We start from the raw sequence: 22,070 nt of genomic DNA, 5'->3' as shown, positions 1-22,070 counted from the left end.
ATATCAGCCCAAGATTTAGTGCCTGGTGATGCCTCAGGTTGTTTTAGATCCTCCAGATTCCCGTTTCCAGGCGATATCGGCTCAGAGGATGCAGGTTCATCAGTTGGCTGTCGAATCTGCGGGCTCCCCTGTAAAATAGGCTCATTGAGCTGCTGCCCCGTCTGCTCAACTTCATTCTCAAGTAGGAGCTGCCCTTTAGGCTGCAGATCCTCAACAATTCGTGTTGTAATATGTTTGACAATAACCTCTAGACTGGGGTCAGAATCACTTTAATATATTTATGATACATCCATACTTTTGATCATATCACAATCACTTTAATATATTTATGATGCTTAATTCTATTTTTATTATGATAGAACTTTTGCTTTATTATTGATAAAATCTTATCCTCATCCACCTGGATCCTCAACTAATTATAGATGTACATAAATTCCAGTCACATATAACGCAACACATTTCTTATATTCATATTTACAAATAGTTTGTGCGATCAATGTACGGTTACAACTCGTATACTATATCTTTATTAGGGATATATAACATCTCTATTACAAATATAGATTTGTCATTTTATTGTTACATTGAATTAAATTGTAACAATCTGACCCAATATCACGTAGACATTATCCGTTTTGGCCCAAATTTAATACATTGAGCCTTACAACTTTAAAATGCACATACATGTTTTAGAAATTCATCTTACTAGTAAATCTAATCACTTTCTTTTCATTTTCAATATGAGATTTAGTCCATTACTGCTAACATTGCCTTGGAGCCGCTCCTTACACATACTTTTTTATTCCAAAGCCATCCACCACAGACCGAATCATTGCAGATATTGTATGAGGCTATTGATTTGAGATTGTTTGTTTTATAGTGGGTCTTGTTTAGGTTATCTATTACTCCGTTCGTTCCATTATATAAGTCATTTTATAAAGTGAATTTTTTTTTCAAAATATAAGTCGCTCTAATTTTTCAAAAAATTTTAGTTTAATTTTTTTGATCCAATATTAAATTTTTGTATTGTTTTTCAATGTATATATATTTCTGAACATTTTAAGGTTTATTTTCCATCCATTATAATGAGAGATTTTTTTTAAATCAACCAATATAAATTTATTAATTTAATTTTATATTAATTGTATTTTTTAATTTGGGTGAAACTTATCTAATAAACATTTTTTAACAAGGTCATATATTAACATAGAGCTTTAAACATTAAAAAGGTACTATTTCCGTTCCATAATATAAGTCATTTTAGAGATTTTTAGATAAATTAAGAAATACAATTAATATAGAGCCTAATTAATAAATTTTACATTGGTTAACTTAAAAAAATTATCTCTCATGTAATGGTTGGGTAATAAGTATTGGAATGTTAAAAAATACATAGATTAAGACAAAAAAATTTAACGCTTGGTCTAAAATTTTTTAGAAAATCAAAACGACTTATATTTTGAAAAAAAAATCACTTTTTGAAACGACTTATATAATGGGACGGAGTAAAAGATACCACCAGTTTCATTTTTTTTACTCATTAAAGCCTTTAATATTTTATTTCTAACATGTTACAATCGATCGTTTATCCTTCCTCATTTTTGGCTCAACTAAACCCATCTCTCTCGATCTGCATATCGCCTCACCCCTCTCATATTGCTCTCTCGTTCTGTGTCAGCAGCCCCTCACCCCTCTCTATCTTTCTCCCTCAATCTGTGTCACCAGCTCCTTTCTTTAGACGGTAACACCTGCGCTCAGACCTCTCTCCGCCATCAAACGCCAGATTTTGCTTCAGTTTAGGTAAGTTAATTTCTTAATTTTGAATGGGCTTGAGGATTTTCCGCTTAATCTGGAATTTAGGGTTTAGAGATGGGTACACATTCAGAGTATAATTTAGGGGTTTCCCCCTTAATCTAGGATTTTTGAATGGGTTTATAGTTTATTATTTAAGGCATACTTTATTTCGAATTAGATGCTTCAGATGTTAGTTAGGTTCTAGTTCTAGTTGCAATAATTTATTTACGAGAGTTTCGTTTCTGTGTCTTCATTAGATAAAAGTAAAAGTAGCTGATAAATTCTGTGCATCTTTTTATGTCTGCCGAGTTCCATTGGATATGGACTTGAGTTCTATGGAATCTTTAAATCTGTAGTTTTATAATGGTAGAGACCAAATTTGAAGTTATGAGGAATGATATATGTTTTACATTTTGGCATGGATGAAAACCTGGAAACCAAATAATTAAATATGAATTAGAAATCATATAAATCTGTAGTTTTGTATCTGCCGAAGAGTCTTTTTCTCTAATCCAGTGGACAACAACTCACACTTTGTAACATTAGAGCCAATTTTTACCCATAACATCAAGCTCATACTTCCTCCTTCAAGTACCAACAAATTCAATAACATTTGTTTTTCTTCTTCTTTTCTTTCTTTCTTATTGACTCAATCAAGATGTAAAGTCTCAACTTTTAGTTTTAATTCCATTGTTATAAGGGAAATTTACAAAACTAACCTAATGGGAGACCCATTTACATTTTAGACCTATTTCAACACATGCTACCAAACTAGATATTTACTGTACATGTTTTTAAAAAATACCTTTAGTATATATATGACTAACAACACAAAATCACAATTCAAGCTTCATCTCTTTTTTTTTTTTTTTTTTCTCATCTCCTTTCATTCAAGCTTCATCTCCGACATCACTTTCAAGAATCAATCCAACTTCTTATTGATTTCCAACATCATGCAAATTTTTGTTATTTTTAATTACATAATAATCAAATGCAATTCTAAGTTAGTTGCAATAGTTTGAAGTTAATTCTGAGTTGGTCGAAATTTATGATTTTACTACGCATGAGGTTCGCAATTTATGATTTTACTACGCAATTCACGAATTGCGAAGTAATTTAACCTAGTTTTTTTTACTTCGCATATTGCCAATTGTGAACTTCTTGTCCAATTGCGAACTAACTTTTATCATTCGCATTTTATATTATTTGCGATCCAAATGCGAAGTAACTCTAGCATTTAGTACTTCACGATTGGCAAAATGCGAACTCACTTTGCCAAAAAGGAAACTTATTTCGCAATTTATACAAATTGCATAAATTGCGACACAATATATAAAATTGCGATTGGCAATACCTCAAATGCGAAATGGCTCTGCCATAATGTGAAGATTCTGTGGATTTTCAATCAAAATGCACTCAATTTCATAACATAAGGCACTCAATTTCACAATTGCGAACTATATATTCCATGTCTTTGTTTAATATGATAGGATTCTTATAGGAATTTGACAATGAATTTTGCTCATTTCAGTAGAAGTATGTCCACAGAGTTTGTTATTTGTTTGATCACGTGGAATGGCCAATGGAAAAAAGTTGCAAATAGCATGGCATATGTAGGTGGTGAATCAAAGTTGCTTCGGGTTTCAACAAAAATCAAGTTGGAGAGGTTAAAAGAGAGAATTTACACTTTTGTAGGTGTCGATTCAACCTCATTTGACCTACATATGTCCATGCAAGCAAAAGATGGTCCAAACAAAGATCTTGGCAAAGTAGTATCTATTGTTGATCGCAATGATGTAAGATGCTTTCTAGAGTATTGTTGGAAGAATCCGACGTATGTGATCCCACTATATGTTGAATTGATACCGCAAACAATAGATCCACAAATATCGCGAGGTCGTAAGGAAGGGAATGTTGAGACAAGTAATCCCCCGCAAGAAGATACATGTCCAAACCATGTGACATCAAGTATCGGTGTGACAAATGATGAAGACATAAAAAGGAGGAGGATTGATCCATTTCGGTGGCTTCCAGAGGTCCATGATGCACCCGTAATTCCTATTGTATCCAAAGCATCAATAGGGGTGATTGGTTTAAAGATGCATGATATATTCTTAAACAAACGAGAATTGCAAGATGCACTTAGAAGACATGCAATTCAAGAGAAATATGGATGGAAGGTCTACAAATCCAATAAGTCTTTGTTTGAAGTTAAATGTACACATGATATATGTAAGTGGCGGGCTAGAGCTATTGTCATACAAGATTCTAAGATGTTCGAGCTTCGAAGAATGGATAAGATGGACCAACACACTTGTCCCAGAGATCAATTATTACCACTTTACAGGCAAGCAGGGAAACGCGTTGCAGACACACTACTAACAAATAAGTTTGATCAGGATGATAGTGTAGCCGAAATACATAATGCAAAAAACCCAAAGAGATGAAGGAAATTTAACTTTTGATTTGGTGTTATCAACCTTTTGTATATTTTTTTTTTCGAATTTCGCCATGATTCGCCCTTAGTTTTGTTTCATGAATCGCTTGTTTTATCACAAACAACAAAGAGAATGCGAGGGGTTGTGAGAATAAGGCGTTTTGAGCTAAACGAGTATTGTAAATGTCTAGTTTGATAGCATGTGTTGAAATGAGTCTAGAAATGTAAATGGACCTTCCCTGTTGTTTTAGTTTTATAAAAAACCCTTTTTATAAGGGAAAATCGTTTCAACTAGTAATTAAGAGCATTTTATACCCTTGGCAGGTTGAAGAGTTGTAAATATTAATGTGCATTACATCATTTGCTTGCTCATAATTCATAAACGTATTGTACAATTTGAAAAATTGAGTAATGTCAAATCAAAGGAAACAAAACGAATTCAAAATTATTTAACGTATAATTAAACATTTAAATTTGTCACTTCATCATTTGGTATCCTAAATTTATAATCACACCTAAATTTTCAATTTTATTGGCTTCTTTGTTGTCTTGAGTTTTGACTGTTTTGACTGAGTTTGTGTTGGTTCATTAGGATTTCATGGTACTGCTTTTTTACATATGATACTGTTAAGAGTGATGGTGTTTTATTATCTCTTTTAGGTGCATTTAGCTGTAATATTTTTGCTCTGTTTTCTCGAACAGACATCTTGTTGTGGCGATTCAATATAATAAATCATGAACCTTAAGATGAGCAAAGACCATCATACTTTTGCTCTTTCGATGGCTGATTTATCATAGCTAATGTAGTAAGTCCATGGTTAAACAAAAAGGAACGCCCAAATTTTATGTATTTGCTAAGGGTTTAAATTGAAATCATTTGCTTTTCTATTATCTCAATGTTATTTGTTTGTCTTAATAGAAACTATGTTTCCTCTTCTTTACACCAAGGAGTCTCTTGCAACCCTAAACTTTGCTAGTTTTGAGGTAATTATGTTTGATAGAATCTCGTGGACCTTTTTGTTTGCAAATTGACCGCTATTAACTGTTAACATTTGGATGCGACAACTTAAATCTTTATTATGTATACAGTTTGTTGTTTTGTTTGATTGTAAATCCAGCTATGCCCATTATGCTTCTGAAGTCCGAGAACACCTAGCTGAAGTGCAGAAACATGTTGTTCTTATATTTTACTGTTGTTTGAAATTCTTGTACCGGAGTTCCTTGTCTATTATTTGATTTGTACTGATCTTTCCCAAATTGGGATTTTCTGTTTCTTTCACCTGCGCATGTGTTCGATTATTTTGGAATTTTCTTCTGTTTTGCTCTCTTTTTTTCTTAATTTTGTTGTTATAAACTAATTTGGAGCTAGGGATTTCCGGCTATCAATGTGCTTGTCAAATAGCAGCTAGTATTTCCTTTTCGTATCATCGAGCAATTTTGTTATTTTGCGGTCATATGCATAGGCCAATTGTATATATTCTTTAGGTCGTTTTCCCTTTCCTGCAGATGTAATATTATTTGGAGTTATTTAGGTAATAAGAAAAAGAACAAATTGAGGTTTTTTCCTTTACACTGCAATAAAATAATATATATCTGCCTTTTCATTTTCATTGATTGGGACTATAAAACTTGTTGATTTATACTTGTAATTGAATGTTTTCGCCGATCCTCCAATCTCTAGAGTAAAAATGGATGATTTAAAGGCGCGTCTAAAACAAGTCTTTGGCGAATCATCAGACAGTGAAGACGATAAACAGCAACTAACAAACAATGATCAAATTTGCCGCAACAAATCTTTCTTGACTATCGATCACAATCCTATTTGGGAACCAATTAAGGAAATCAATGGATTGTGGCTATGCCGGGAGTTCTTGTCTCCGCCGCAACAATCTATCCTGCTCTCTGCCATTCAAAATGGTGCGATTATTTCTTTTTTTACTTTCTTTATGATCGTAAATTTGGTAAAGCAATATGGATTTAATCTTTGAAACTTTGTGTTTCTCTATTCTGTGGATGCAGAGGGATGGTTCACAGAGAAGTCGATTAATCAGGTACATCTGCTTTGGATTATCTTTTATGGTTGAGCTTAAGTTTGACAATTTCAAATTTGTGATCAAATCTTATCTTGTATAAGCGATTTACGTTGAACTCAACAATTTACATGGTAGAAGAAAACACTGAATGAAGTATGGGTTTTGGGATTGTTGTGCTAATTGATGGAACAAAGTGATTAATTATCATACTGTGTCAATCAGTTTCTAGTAGACAATTAGGACATGTTATTTATTGCTTTATACCTGATTTTTCAAAATGTTGAATTGAAGAAAGAGATATAATCATATCTTTTTGAGAAATTGATTTATTTGATCTTAATGTTCCCTCTAGGCTATGAGATTCGGAGATCTTCCATCTTGGGCTACTGAACTCTCTAATTCCATACGTGAAGCAGTCCTCTTCAGTCATCAGAGTGATGAATCTAGTGATCAGTGTGTGCTTCCATCAGATTTGGTGTGGAGAGAACCATTATTTGATCAACTGATTGTGAACTCATACGGACCAGGTGAGGTGCGATACAGAACTCCGACTTGATGTTAACATTTTTTGACATTATATTTTATTATAGCAATGGGTGTTGAATGGTTACAAATGTAGGGGATATGTGCACATGTTGATCTATTGAGGTTCGAAGATGGGATTGCGATTGTGTCACTGGAATCGTCATGTGTGATGCATTTCTCAGAAATTTCAAGGGCAATTCCTGTTTACTTAACTCCTGGGTCGCTTATGATAATGTGGGGGGAGTCTAGGTACTTGTGGAAGCATGAAATCAATAGGAAACCAGGGTTTCAAATATGGGAAGGCCAGGAGTTAAATCAGATGACAAGATTATCAATAACCCTTAGAAAGCTTTGCTCTGTTGAATAGCAACACTGAAGTTTGGCTATGGTTGTTTTCCATGGCAATTTCAAGAAGGCTTAACAAAGGCAAGAGCAGCAAACATAGCCAAGCACACAACCAAACCAACTCAAGTGGCTCCTTTCCTAAACATAATGTCAATGGTATCCCAAACCCAACCCAGGGCTAGTTCAACCACTTAAGTGAGCTCAACTTAGTATAATTTTGTTTCTTTCACATGAATAGTTTGGAAGCTTTTATTACATTTGATAATTTGGGAGACACATTCTTTCTTACTTGACATGTACATTTTTTATTGTTATTCACACTTTTTATTTTCTTTAATGTGTTTTATTATATTTATTCTGTTTTTTTTTAAATGAGGAAAAATAATATATCAGAGAAATTTGAATCTGCATTTTCACTAGATACGATAGAAGTGTGAGTCAAAATCTAACCGTGTCCCAAATTATCACCATAAAATCAAGAAATAGGACGAACAAATCGAAACAGAGCGCTGAACAAAATTTAGCACAGAGAAAAATTGAGCCAAAAATCATAGGAAGGATTACTGGAATGTTTTTTTTTTCCTCAAAAGGTAACGTGTTAACTTGCTATATAGTTGTTCATCTCTTAGCTAAGACGGTTAATTTCCAGTCTGTTCGTGGTGTGTGTATGTCCACCACCCAATCTCAATGTTGTTATTTCTTCCCATTCTAATAATTAAGAAGTGTTTTATTTCAAAAAAGAAAAAAAAATGACACTAACATCAGAGACGAAATGATGTTAGTGTCATTTTTTTTGTGAGGCAATTTTCAAAGAATTAAGGAGCAGCGGCATGCGGCGGTAATCAGAGACGAAATGAGAGCCTTCCTACTATGTAGCAGCAGTTTTATTCCAGGTATCAAAGAACCTAGCATTATTGAAGCTCTTACTATTCGCACGAGTTTGATATGGCTTGCTAATATGGGATATATATCTGTTGAGTTCGAATCTGATGCTAAACTTGTGGTCGATGCTATTCAATCTGGGAAAACAGGATATCTCTAAGTTCGGAATGATTATACAGGATTGTCGAGTGTTGTTAAAATCCAACCCATCTTTTAAATTAGCTTTTATTCCTCGTTTAGCGAACAGTGCAGCTCACTTGGTAGCTAGACTTGCCTGTTCCAATGCTAGGGATTTCTTTTCAACTGTTATGCCGGAATGACTTTTGAACACAATTGAAATGGACGCGAGTCCATCATTTATATGATATTCATTTTTTTGGTTCAAAAAGAAAAAAACAGAGATTTGTTAAATCAATTGTGCATCCTACCATTCCTTTAAACACAAATAAACCATTTGAAAAACTATTGACATTAACATTGTTGCAAATGTAATTATTTGCATATTCAAAAAATAAAAAAAGAACATAATTGAAACCCGAAGAAACCAGAGAAGAAAATAAAATAAATATTAGCAGAACAAGTAAATTGATCGTATGCGAATCCAAATGGTTCGCAAAAACATGTTATTCTCCCACATCCCTACCAAAAACTAGTCAAGCGCCTCCCTCCCACATTATCTTCTTCGATTTCCCTGGACTGCCTCTTCTCTTCTTAGATTCGCCTGAACTCGCCTCCCACCTCTTCTCTTCTTCGATTTCTCCTGGAACCCGCCTCCGTTGTTCTTACTTCTCCGGCGTTCTCACTTCTCTGTTGAAGGTATTTCCATTTCTTTGTTGATTTCTATTTTTTTTTTTTTTTTTGTTTGCTTTTACTTATTCTCTGTTGTAATATACTATATTGCGGGTCTGTTGCTCTGTTGTAATTTGAGAATGAGATATAATTAAGACTTCATGTAAAACCAAAGATAAGCTCAGAGCCGAGACTAGGTAAATGTACAAGATAATTATTCACTGGATTATAATCAGAAAAAGATGTAACATCACATATAATATGATCAGTTGCACCAATATCTATGATCCAAGGCATATAGGAAGTTGGAGAATGAGAAATACCAATTGAGTTTGCTTGAACAGCAATGTTTTATATTTTTTTTCTGTGAGACTGTAGTTGTTGGAGTTTCTGCTTGGTAAATGCAGTCTGATCAGTATTAGGCACTGTTGCATCTTGCATATCTTCATAAGATTCTGATTCTGTAGATTCAAACACCTCCAGAACTAGCATAAGCAGTAGTGTTAACTTGATTTGCCTTGGAACTGTAATTCCTTGGTTTTGAATTATTAATTTCTCGTGTAAATTAATATAAAATTCATTAATTATATTACTGTGTTTGTTTAGTCGAAATTATGTTAACTGAATGAGGGTTCCATTCCATTCTATTATAACTTTGATTTCATTACTTCCTTACATTGTACAAAACTTAACCTAAGGGTGTAACATTGGACTTAGCTTAATTTGTTGCATCTAGCTGTCTTTTGATTTTTAGTAGACTCTTTAAATTGTTTGCTATTATTTATTTGATTGTTCATTGCTAAGAAATGGTGGGACTCTCTGTTGGGGAAAAACATTTTATAAATGGCGGCATTAGTCAAAATCTCCGCTCTGATGGTCGGAAAAGAGATACCCATCGACCAGTTTTTGTTGAAACAGGAGTCATACCTCAGGTAGGTAAGTCTTTTTCTATATGCATATCTATTTGAACTTGACATGGTAGAGCGGCTAAAGTCATTTATCAATGTCTCCTCATACCTGCATCCAATTTGCTTAATTTTCTGTTTATTGGATTGACATAGGCAAATGGCTCAGCACGAGTTCGAATAGGTGCAACAGAGGTTATTGCCAGTGTGAAGGTATTTTGTCTTCAAACTTGTTTGTGATTTTGTAGGAGATGCATATTATACGATTTTTCTTTGTATTCTAAGTGCATTTTGATTGGCTTAAGTGCAGGCGGAACTTGGAAAGGCAAGTGCATTGCAGCCTAACAAGGGAAAGATTGCTATATTTGTTGATTGTAGTCCAGTAGCAGAGCCAACATTTGAGGTTGTAGAATGTCTCTCCCTTTTAAAATTTATGCACTCTTAATAGAGGTTTAAATAGTATTGCCTATCCTTTAGAATCAGGATCAAGATTGTCACCTTTTATTTTGCATAAACACTCTTGTTAAAAGCATCTGTGACCAGATAGAAAGTACTAGGTTTTTCTATACTCTCAATTATTCATATGGATGAAGTTCCTAACATTCTGCTTAAGTAGCAGTTGGAAAATTTTCATATTTGTAGTTTGACTTTGCATATGCTTTTTCTCGCTTTATTCATTATCTCTATCCAGTTTTTTAACCTGACCATTTATCCATTATGAGGGACTATCTGCATTCGTTATAGCCAGTGTGATATTTATATTATTCACAAGTTAAGCCCATATTCACATCTTACGTAGGCTAGGGGAGGTGAAGAGCTGTCAGCAGAACTCGCAACTGCTCTGCAATGTTGTCTTTTGGGTGGTAAAAGTGGAGCAGGTTTATATTATTGATTGAGGAATATTAGTAACCTTGAACCTTTTGCTTTGCGTAACATTTTCTGTGTTACTTGTTGCAGCTTCTTAATAATCAAGTTGTTGAAATTTTCTCAGGGGCTGGTATTGATCCATCATCTTTAGTAGTTGCAGAAGGAAAAATCTGTTGGGATCTTTATATTGATGGCCTTGTCATCTGTTCTGATGGAAATCTTCTAGATGCTCTCGGTGCTGCAATTAAGGTACATTTTTTTTATAATGCCTGGATTTAACAAATCCTAAAAATTATATTTGTTAACGTGTATTACCATCACCAAAGTGCGTGCCAGAAAAATTATTTGAGCGAGTCTATGAGCAAGTATTCATTTATGGTTAAGCTGATTAGTATTATACTTGTTTCTCTTTCAAAAGGCTGCTCTGAGCAATACAGGGATCCCAAAGGTCAATGTTGCAGCTGGTGCATCAGGCGATGAGCAACCTGATGTTGACATTAGTGATGAAGAATTTCTACAATTCGATACATCTGGTATTCCAGTTATCGTTACCTTAACAAAGGTGATATGCAGAACTGCTTCTTTTTATGCTTTCAATTCAAGAACTGTACATAGCAGAACCATTTCATTACAACTTCTGCTTGCTGATATCTTATGTAGGTCGGAAGGCACTACATCGTAGACGCCACTACAGAAGAGGAATCCCAAATGAGCTCTGCTGTAACGATTTCTGTGAACAGGAAAGGGCATGTTTGTGGATTGACGAAACGAGGAGGAGCAGGTATTGATCCAAGCGTTTTATCTGACATGATATCCGTGGCACAGCATATAAGTGAGCAGCTAATTAATAAGTTGGACTCGGAAATATCTGCTGCTGAGGCTGATGAAGATGAGGTCTGAACCTCCAAAATTATATACTTAGACAGTAAACATGTATCCTGTGAAATTTTAGTGGATGATAACTCTTGTGTAACAAAAATGTTGGAATGAAAGAAACCACCACCTTTTAAAAAAAAATGTATGGACATCAATGGGGTGTAGAGTCTTTGAAAAGTCTTTTTGGGGAATTATATTTCAAACATAAACTATGCAGTTTAAAAAGTTGACATCCACGTATTTTGAGGTTGATTCCGTTAGTAAATACAGTCCAAATTGACTAATGGTATTAAAAAAAAAATCAAAGGGAAAAGAGTTAATTTTGTTTTTATATTTATTTATTTTATAAATTAACTCCCTTATTATCTAATTATTACTGGCAAACTCCAAACAAAAATAAAAATTCAAACTTACCATTTCTTTTCTTTCTTCCTCATCAATCAAATCTCTCTTCAAATAGTGATGGTAAGGAAATTGAAATTGTTAAGGTCTAAACTATCCCATAACCTTTATAAAAAAAATAAATTATTTTTATACTTTTTCCTAATAATTATTTACGGAGATAATTTTTCAACAATTGAAATAATAATAATTTTTTTATTATACTTGAAATTAGTTTTGAATTTTATAAAAAAAAAAATTAATTCTTTTTTAGTCAGAGGTCCTTTTAAACGGTAGGTCCTAGGCGATCGCCTATGTGGCTTGCCCCCTGCATGTACCTGATGGTCCCTTCTGCTATCTCTAGCTTCTCTTTGACTTCTGCCATTTGGATAGCGTGCTCTTGTTGTATTACACAGACAAATGTCATACACATATCCAAGATTTTCTACCAGTTGTTTAGAGATCGCGCTTAAGAGCCTTTGTTGTTGTGGTATCCTCCACCATTTCCAAAGCTAGATCGTGATCGACCTGAAGCTGTCAACGTGCTTCTTCTTTTGTCGCTCTTTAGACTCCAAACATAGAGAGTGTACTGGAGGAGGGAAGTTGAATGAAGCTGTTTAAGTGAGTCACTGTTTGTTAGGTCCACGCTCACTGCATTCCAAGACCTAAATCAGATTTAAAGGAAGATTTGAGGATGAACATAACAATAAATCAATATTGTAATGTAAGCGTAATGAATGAATGAAATAGTGTAACTTGAAGAGTGTTTTACTCTATTTATACTGTTATCGAGTTGTAGAAGACAATTATAAATTTAGGAGTGAGATGTGCCACGTGTCACCTGTCGATAGGTGAATGTATTTCCGTATATCAGGGATCAATATCTCCCAAACCCACTAGATCCGTGATTTACGTGATCAGGCGTGATTACTATAATGGATAGATCCTTGACATGGTCTTTAGAAACTTTCCGGACCAAAACCTTAAGATAGTGTCGTATTGAGCAGTTTCACTATGGTGATCCACATGTTCTCTCTTCTAGACGATGATCCTGACCTCATAAAAACCACATGGGTAAATTTATATTTCTCTATATCACGTAGCATTTAAAATACACATAAAATAAGTAATACTTTTTTTTAAATAAATTAAATGTTGAAAACTAATTAATTTAATATAATCCATCCATTCAAATCGCAACCATCGAATCTCCCTAATAGGTTTTTGCCTATCAAAATTATGACTTTTTATTTTTACAACACAAAAGTTTTTCGTACATATAAAAGCTAAGCGAAATATGGTACTTAGCCCACCCACTAGTACTGAAGGATCCGGCCCGTTCAGCAATGGATGAAAAACAGACCAAAAATATAAAAATAAATAAAAAGAATTAAGTGATTGTAGTAATATGATAATATCATTTCTTCTATCCAGAAATTAGATTTTCTGAAGCTATTTGTGATTCATAGGGGGGAGCAATCGGGTTTTGATTCTGAAAAATGGCCGCGAATTCTCAATTAATTACGGGATTGTCCTTGTCGTTGCCGTCACCGCATCCCTCCACTTCTTCAAGCTCCCACTGCGGCAGCAACACTCTCTCTATGGTTAAGCGGCCAAATCTCACGACGTCGTTTCTCAATGGCGGAGGTATCCTTCTTCCTTGACTGTGCACTCATTTCAATGGGGCTCTTACTTTTCTTTGATGATTGTGGCTTGCTATTTTCTAAATTGGAGAGAAATTTTTTATATTGAACTTTTGATTATGAAGAAGATCACCGTTGGTGATTAATTTGGACCAAGATAGGGTAATTGATTACACTGACAACTTTAGGGCATATGAAATTGGGTAAGAATCATCGAACATTTGAAAAATATGTATGGTTAATATAGTTTCTTATTCGCACCCTGCAGTTTTGAGTGAACTATTTTTAGCTAGAGCAGAAGCTGCATAGCAGGTATTAGGCTCTTGAACGAAAATCTTTAACAAACATAACTTTCTTTTGAAGAGACTACTGAATGAACTGTTCAGTAGTAAAATTGATTTTTGGGACAGAAGTTTCTGTTTTTATTAGTTAAAATGTATCTATTTAATTCCACAACTTACCACACTTTGATCTTCTTTGGCTAATAAGGTTGCCTTGGTTTTTTTTATTTTAATTTGTTTTGCAGTTGAAGCTTTAAAAGTTAGGATAAGGACTAGTCCTTCCAGTAGGTCTCATTGTTATGGACAAGGTGGAGGTGCCCTTGGCACTCGTATGAACCTTTTTGATCGCTTTGCTAGAGTTGTCAAGGTGATCCTTGGAATTGTATTCATATGTTTACATGATAATGCAGCGTCTTATATGCTGATTTTTGGGCTAGTACTATCAGTTCTGCAATTTGACATAACTAACATGATTTTGCTCTCTCTCTTAATTTCAGTCTTACGCTAATTCAATCTTGAGTAGTTTTGAAGACCCAGAGAAAATTCTAGATCAGACAGTACTTGAAATGAATGATGACTTAACGAAGATGCGTCAAGCCACAGCACAAGTAGGCATAATTTATGTTTTTTAAGCCTTTTCCTCATTCTGTTCCTACTTTTCTTATTTTGTTCACCTTATCTCTCATTTCAGTTTTACTTACTATTTTTGTTCTTTTATTTTATATACAACATAGTTAATGCTGGACATCTATTATATGATGTCTGTGGCATTAGCTGCAAAAACTTATGGCATCTGTATGCCCTTTCAATTTTCCATGTTGTGTTCTTAGTTTGAAATGGTTTTTGCCCTTATGGTCAACTTAGGTATTGGCATCTCAAAAGCGTTTGGAGAATAAATACAAAGCTGCAGAACTAGCTTCTGAGGATTGGTAAACACAAATGGATCTATTTATTATTGAATTATTTTGGTTCATAAGAAATAAGCTCAGACATCCAACCTTTGATTCCAATCTAGAATTAACTGCATTCAAACTTATTGAGCCAATTCAAACCAGATTCATTAGCAAAAGTAAGTGTAATTTGTAGTTGTTAGTGTGAACCAACAAAGCATTAGTTGCAGTTTATAATTCCTTGTAGGTACCGGAAAGCACAACTTGCTCTTCAGAAAGGACAGGAAGATCTTGCACGTGAAGCTCTTAAAAGACGTAAATCTTATGCTGTAAGTTGCCATCTTAGTAATATTTTTTTTCCTAATGTTTGTTCAAAGTATGGTTTGTGTTCTATTGAATCAACAATCTAGCAGATTTGATGGGTAGAATTGCATTTAACTAATCTATGTTGGTTGTTTTTGAATTAATGCAACTGGTTTTATTTGTAGTAGCACTAAAGATCATGTCTTTATCGGTTTTGCTTTCTTGCATGCTTATCTGCTTGTAATTCAAGCCTGTGTTCTATATGAGTATTATCAACAGACAGGACAAGCTACCATTTTATTGAGGAGATGCATGCATATCATAGCTTCTGATTTGTCGAAAAAATTCTGTTTACAGAGTAACAGAGGGATGGAGCGAATTATTAACTACTATCCTGGAAGAGCTAATTGAATATAAACTTTGTATCATAGATGTTAAAGGCGCAAGGCACACTAAGGCGCCAGGGGGTCCTGGAGCACAAGGCACAGGCGCAAGGCTCAGGCTTGCGCCTAATGAACAAAAGGCACAGAAAATGAAAGAAAAGAAGAAGATACAAACTTTAATTATCAATATTTGATACTAATGTCACTAATACTCTCTTAGTATAAGGCACAAGTTATGATTAACTAAAACACTCTTATAACCACACAAAACAAGACAAAACCACATAAAAACATAATATTAGAAAAATATCAAGTTAAGTGTTTATAACAGACTAAGATACTAGAATTTCAGCAGACTTCAGCTTGTTTCTTGCGTCGCACTGAAGAATAAGCTCCTCTTATTTCTTTTACTCTTCTTCCCTTCTATTTTTACGTCTCTCCTTATTCTCTTTTACTTAAGATCAACAGTTTAGATTTAAGTTTACTCATAGTTATTAAAGGCGCGCCTCGGCTAAGGCTCCAGCCTTAGCACCTTGGTCAGTAAGACGCGCGCCTTGGCTACCTTAGGGTAATTTAGGGTATTTTAGGGCTGAGGGTATTTTAAGGTTTTGAGGGTGTTTTAGGGTTAGGGTATTTTAGGGTTTTTTAAGTTCAAAAAATAAAAGAAAAACAGAGACAGACAAAGATCGAAAGTTTTTACTACACATATCGCAGCAGACATTATGCCTTAGTAGTTAACTAGAACTTAACTCATGCATTTTATGGTTTTATTGTTGGTATTTGACTATTTGTGACTAGTATTATGAATTTCTGAATACTTTTTTGGTGCGCCTCGAGTCGCTCGGGCGCGCGCCTTAAGTTGCGCCTTGCGCCAAGGCTCCAGGACCCCCCTTGCGCCTTAGTGCGCCTTGCGCCTTTAATAACTATGAGTTTACTAAATAGGATAAGTGGTTGAGATTAAATAACCTTTTATTTTAATGAGAGCAGTAAAAAAGTTAAAAACCTAATCGTCAATCGAAACACAAAGGAGGCGCATCTGAGGAGAGCCTGCAAAGCCAGGCGAGCTGCAATTGCCTAGGACTTATTACAAGCAGGACCTTGAGCCTCGCCCAAGGCGTGCCTTTAACAAATAGGTGCTGCATACTCCGATTTAGTTTGATGGCCTGTTTTGAGTAAAAGTTATTATTATCTTGAGAACAAGTAATGAGTAATTGAATGGTTATTTATTGTTTGTAACTGACTGATGCAATATGCTTGTGAATAACTACACAGATTTTTTTGGTTGTTAAAAGTTGGCCATATAGCATCATACCAAAAGTTCTTATGGAAAACTAACTTTTCTAGTTTTCTTATTTCAGGATAATGCTGCATCCATGAAAACTCAACTAGATCAACAGAGAACTGTTGTTGACAATCTTGTCTCTAACACTCGGGTATGCTAATTTTTTCATGCATTTGTTTCTTTTATGAATTGCTAGTGCATCATTGTCGTGTGGCTCTGTTTTTAAACTAAATATTTTTATGAATAGCCTTCCCTAAAATTTTACCTTTTTAGTCGTCAATACTTGAATTAGGAAGTATGGTTTTGAATGCAACTCTTTAAGGAACAAAATAGAACACGATATTGCAGGGCTCTCTTTCTTATGGTTAGATGATAATCAGGAATTAAATACCTTGATGGTTGCTGTGGAACATGAAATCAGTATAATCCTTGAATAGGTGAGGATAGAACTGGGGACTGTATTCCATAATCATTTTTATATTGCTACATTTTAAACTGTAGTTGAAGGAAATAAACCTGTTTACCTTAATAAACTTTTGGTCCTTTCACTTCACCACCTGTGGAACAGCAACCCAAAGTACCAATTTTCATAAGATTGCTGAGATTCCTTTTTCAGTTTTCTGATTGGAGTTTGGAGCCTCAAAATTAACCTTTTTTGCTTTTAGACAAGCTAGTTTGACTTGCCATGTTAGTCATACAAGTAATTGTAAATTTATAACCTATGTTCATCTTTCTTGATTAGTGTAATTATATATTATGAACCTGTTCTCTACATATAGTTGCATTCAGTGAATTCCATATCGTGTAGCTTCTGGAGAGCAAGATACAGGAGGCAAAGTCTAAGAAAGATACTCTAAAAGCACGTGCTCAGTCTGCAAAGTTTGTCTCTGCCACCATTCCTTTTATGCAGTCCCTTTTTTATAAGTAGCTCCTTTTTATGGATTCCAATCCCTTTTTTATTGCTGTTAATGGTCCCATTTCTATGTGCTAGAACTACGACCAAAGTGAATGAGATGCTGGGAAATGTCAATACAAGTAATGCTCTCGCAGCCTTCGAAAAAATGGAAGAGAAAGGTAAGGCGTTTTGAATTCATATATATATAAATATATATCAACTGACTGCAGTGTCCTGCTTTGACATTGTTGAATATGCTTGAGCAGGTGTGTATTTCTTTTTATTTATTGAACTCTATTTTCTGAAATGCTTGATTTTTTCTTGGATAACCACCGGCTTTCCTGTATTTATGAAAATGCTCTCTTTTTCTCTACATATATGTAAGCTTCTCCAAACATTATAATTTATATTGTATGATCAATTTCCTTGTATAATTTGCAGCTATTTATCAGTTTGATGTGTTTTCGGATAATTCTTGTAGTTGTTTATCAGTTTTGTTTACTGCAACTTTTTGCCCTTACTGCATGCCACTTCAGCTGCCATTAAAAAAATTGCTATTTTAGGAACTACTTTGAAACTGCATCTTAGCTGTTTGGATTTTGTGTAAAAGGTGCCAAAAACTGATGAAATAAGAATTTTGTAATTAAAATGTTCAAGAAATTGTCTTATTTTTAACTACAGAAAAAAGCCATAGAAAGCCTTACTTTTCCTATTAGCATGTTTAAGAATAGAGTGGCACTGATTTTGATTCTAACCTTCTCTCTTTCTTCGTTTTGATAGTATTGACAATGGAATCAGAAGCAGACGCTCTTGGTCAGTTAGCTACAAGTGAACTGGATGGAAAGGTATTGGTTATTTTTCATTAATCATCAATGTTTTGTTTGTGAATTTTCTGGAGTAACCTGTCTTTTGCTATTATAAATCTTTGGACTCTCACTCAAAGTAATGGGTTATCAATTTTCTATTCCGTGTGTGTGTGCGCGCGTGTATGTATGGAATAGTTGGCTGATAGAATTTGAGATGCAAACATTTTTACATGCATGCATAGGCTGACATCAATACCTATTGCCTGGTATCACAAAACCAGTGTATGCCTAGACACTTGCGCTACGCATGGAGTTCCTTAGTTTGCTTGCCAAACCATGGAAGAAGCACACAATTACCACACATTTAAGACTACGAATTCAGTTGAATGAGTTGAAGTTGGAGTTCATTTTATTCACTCTTATGTTCAAAACCATAAGTGGTTAGGCATGAATTATTTGTATTTCCCTTCTACGAGATGATATAGCAATACGATCTGTTACTTATTATTTGTATGTGTCTATTAACAATATGGACTCAGTTTAAGTCTTTTTCAAAATCTTCCAACTTTTCTTCGTTTGCAACTTTTTTCATTAGTTACAACATCTAAATGTCAAATTTATGATTTTTTTTATCCAATATGAGTTTGGAACTAGTAAACAGATTAGATTTCAACGAGATTTAGTATATGATAAACTTCTATGATATGGTGGAGCTTTACACCTAGATTGAAGAATCATAGCAGATCCCTGTTGTTCAAACGGACTTGTAAGAACATAGATAGGCCTGTCACGTCTTGCAACACAAAGGGGCTTACTTTCGGGTTTCTCTTTCTGCAATCTTTTTTTCTTTTTATGATATTCTTACTTTGTCTAATTATACTATGTATTTTATGCATTTCGTTTTCTACTATGCTATGCCTTTGGGTAAACAGAATTTTGTTTATAGAAACCCTTTTTGCTGACATGTTTTGATATCAAATTCCTAATGTTACTTTCAGTTTCACGGCATAATGAAAATTTAGAACTAAATTGCAGTAACAAAACACTAGATTGCAAATGGTGGATTTAGGTTATCACATGCAATTGCCTGTTTTTGGTTTGTTTGTACAGTCTTATCGCCTGTTGTTCTTTTGAAACATAAAAAATTGTCATGTAAGTGGCAACATTTCAAAACAAATTTGAATTTTGAAAAATATTCTCTAAGGTGAAACACTATAAAGTGGACTATTAAGTTGTTCTTTTCTTTTCGCTATTCAAAATATCTTATGACCCTTAAATGCTTGTCATCCCTTTTGCAGTTTGCTTTACTAGAGAGCACATCAGTTGATGATGATCTGGAGAACCTGAAGAAGGAACTTTCTGGTAGCTCAAAGTCAAAGGTACAAGTTAGACATGTTAATTTATGACTTAATGAGATATTGGGATTGATACATATATTATCCTTTTCTGGCTTTACGAGAACAATACTGTTAAACACATATAGAGGTGGCGATTTCTGACACGATAACATGATTTGTCGAGATAATCCGATTGAAATGCTACATTTGACATGATAGTTACTTTTGTCGTTTATATATATATTATCATATAGATTATGTAGATAATGTAACACAATTATGACACGATAACCCCAATCGCCACCTCTAAACACACAAAACCAAGCAATAAAATCATTTCTCAAGTGGTTATGTAGCTCATCAGCATATTCAGCCAGCAATGGGCGGCCCGGTCGCATTACGCGTCCCCGCTGAGCGAGGGTCCGGGGAGGGGTCCCACCACAAGGGTGTATTGGGGGCAAGCCTTCCCTTGCCAATTTAATTGGCAAGAGGCCGCTCCTAAGACTCGAACCCGTGACCTCTGGTCACACGGCAACAACGTTTTACCGTTGCGCCAAGGCTCATCAGCATATTCAGCCAGCAATAAAAAGAAAAAAATCAAATGATAATTATTTGATATCTACAGAAACTGGAATAGAGGTAATTATGGGCGATAATGTCGTTAGCATTAGAAAACTTGAATAACAGATACAGAATACTATAAGGATAAGAAAAGGAGATATTGGGTTTTGAAACCCTACCTTTAGTTTATATTTTATTTAGCAAGAAAGCAGAAGTAATTGAAATATTCTGAAGCTTTGATTTAATCATTTGTTATTAGTTGTTTTGTACTTTCTACTCCAAAATTCCTTTATTTGGTTTTTGCTGTTGATATAATAATCTTATTCTGAATGACAGAAAGGCGAACTGCCGGCCGCCAGAACCATGGCCTCATATCTTGATCCTCAGATAGAGATGGAGCTTAATGAACTGAGACAAAAGAGGAAGGACTTCTAAGAAATTTTCAAAACCGTACCTTACAAAGTTGGAAAAGGTCCTCTTTCTGCTAAAAACAAAATTTAACATTGTAAAGCCAAATAGACAGCCAGTTATGTATAGTTGCAGCAGACTCGATTAAACAGGTACCTATATTTTTTTTCAATTTTTTTGTTTTCACTCAAAGGACCAAGTCATCCCTCATAATTGTAATTTGGAATGAATTTTTATTTTGCAGTAAATTGTTGTTGTTCTGTTTGTTTATTAAATAAAACTTGTATTTGACATGATAATTTCGGATTATCGTATCAAAATCGTGTTACGGTATCTATATGTTTTATATAGTTATATATCTTATAAATATAAGAAAAATGATAATCGTGCTGGGTGCGAATGGGAAATTTTCAATCCTTTGGTCCAAGGAAGTATGCAGCTGGTCAGAAGTAGAGTTGGCTGCTAAGCTTGCCTTAGACAACCTTTGTATGCTGATTTTGCGTAAATGGCAAGTACTTTACGCATTATCTTATTTGAAGCCTATTTTGAGGAAATTGTGTACATTTGACTAAACAAATTTAGATATGGTGTGGAAATGAAATATTTCACATATTAAGTTGGTCAAAGCTCACTTTTGTGGTTGACCAGAAACATGTAGGGGACATGGGTTGTCTGAAAATAGATACAGATGGGAAAAGGCTAACAAGAAAAAATGGGTTCTTGCTGATGCAATTAATTTTATGCTTTTAGATATATGATAGATCCAAATAAGGGTACCCAATAAACAAGTTTAAGTGAATAATTAAAATCCAAATATAAGTTAAAGGTACCCAATAAACAAGTTTAAGTGAATAATTATGTATGGATCTTGATGTTTCGGAACTCGGAGATATCATCGGTATGTGTCGTTCTATTCTTTTTTCTTCTCGAGGCTCATTCTTGGCCACTTTTTCACGGAGACAAGGTAATGAGGTTGCCCATATACATATTCTTGCTCGGGAATCTTGTTTTGTTAATAATCCTGTGATTTTTGATTCTATACCAAGTTGTTTAGAGAATGTAATAATTAATCTTTGATTCTATACCAAGTTGTTTAGAGAATGTAATAATTAATCTTTGCCTTTTGACTCATTAATGAAGTTTTAATTCAAAAAAAAAAAAAAAAATTATGTATTAAATTTCTTTTCGAAAAAATTATGTATCAAATTTGAGGCTTATTAATGTATTTTTCTTTAAAAAAATAAATTATGTATTAAATGTACTTTTATTCATAACTAAATGTAATGATTTACTATCTCTCAGTTTCATAAGTTAAATCAAGTTAAATTTTATTTGCATGTATATATCTTAAGAAATTTTTTTTTTATAAAAATTGGGACGATGTGTATCTTAAGAAAATTTAATTATTTATATTTGAATAATTTAACAAAAGAAAATTACATTGATA

General features: G+C 34.0%; 3 protein-coding genes across 4 annotated transcripts; all 3 read left to right on the top strand.

Annotated features, from left to right (window-relative positions):
• The first annotated feature begins 1,585 nt into the window (after positions 1-1,585).
• On the top strand, positions 1,586-7,471 carry LOC136222137 (uncharacterized). Of its 2 annotated transcripts, none has more exons than XM_066009629.1 (5): positions 1,586-1,800; positions 5,913-6,148; positions 6,251-6,282; positions 6,617-6,796; positions 6,884-7,471. In XM_066009629.1, exons 2-5 carry the CDS (start codon positions 5,920-5,922, stop codon positions 7,154-7,156), a joined length of 714 nt encoding a protein of 237 aa, XP_065865701.1. In that variant the 5' UTR covers positions 1,586-1,800; positions 5,913-5,919; the 3' UTR covers positions 7,157-7,471. The 2 variants fall into 2 exon arrangements, with proteins under 2 accessions (XP_065865701.1, XP_065865702.1); XM_066009630.1 differs by having other exon boundaries at positions 6,617-6,791; positions 6,884-7,023.
• Positions 7,472-8,694: 1,223 nt separating this feature from the next.
• Positions 8,695-11,653, top strand: LOC136222136 (uncharacterized). Its single transcript, XM_066009628.1, has 8 exons — positions 8,695-8,832; positions 9,610-9,737; positions 9,867-9,923; positions 10,021-10,113; positions 10,510-10,588; positions 10,702-10,826; positions 10,996-11,139; positions 11,238-11,653. Exons 2-8 carry the CDS (start codon positions 9,612-9,614, stop codon positions 11,475-11,477), a joined length of 864 nt encoding a protein of 287 aa, XP_065865700.1. The 5' UTR covers positions 8,695-8,832; positions 9,610-9,611; the 3' UTR covers positions 11,478-11,653.
• A 1,583-nt stretch (positions 11,654-13,236) lies between these two features.
• On the top strand, positions 13,237-20,956 carry LOC136224311 (membrane-associated protein VIPP1, chloroplastic). The gene is made up of 11 exons (XM_066012608.1): positions 13,237-13,481; positions 14,004-14,125; positions 14,256-14,366; positions 14,623-14,687; positions 14,896-14,977; positions 16,693-16,767; positions 17,425-17,495; positions 17,608-17,690; positions 18,292-18,356; positions 19,616-19,696; positions 20,552-20,956. Exons 1-11 carry the CDS (start codon positions 13,334-13,336, stop codon positions 20,648-20,650), a joined length of 1,002 nt encoding a protein of 333 aa, XP_065868680.1. The 5' UTR covers positions 13,237-13,333; the 3' UTR covers positions 20,651-20,956.
• Positions 20,957-22,070: the final 1,114 nt, after the last annotated feature.

The sequence above is a fragment of the Euphorbia lathyris genome, chromosome 3 (genome assembly GCF_963576675.1).
Source record: "Euphorbia lathyris chromosome 3, ddEupLath1.1, whole genome shotgun sequence".
NCBI classification, from domain to species: domain Eukaryota; kingdom Viridiplantae; phylum Streptophyta; class Magnoliopsida; order Malpighiales; family Euphorbiaceae; genus Euphorbia; species Euphorbia lathyris.
Note: the sequence above shows the minus strand (reverse complement) of the source record. Positions and strands in the feature narration are given on the sequence as shown.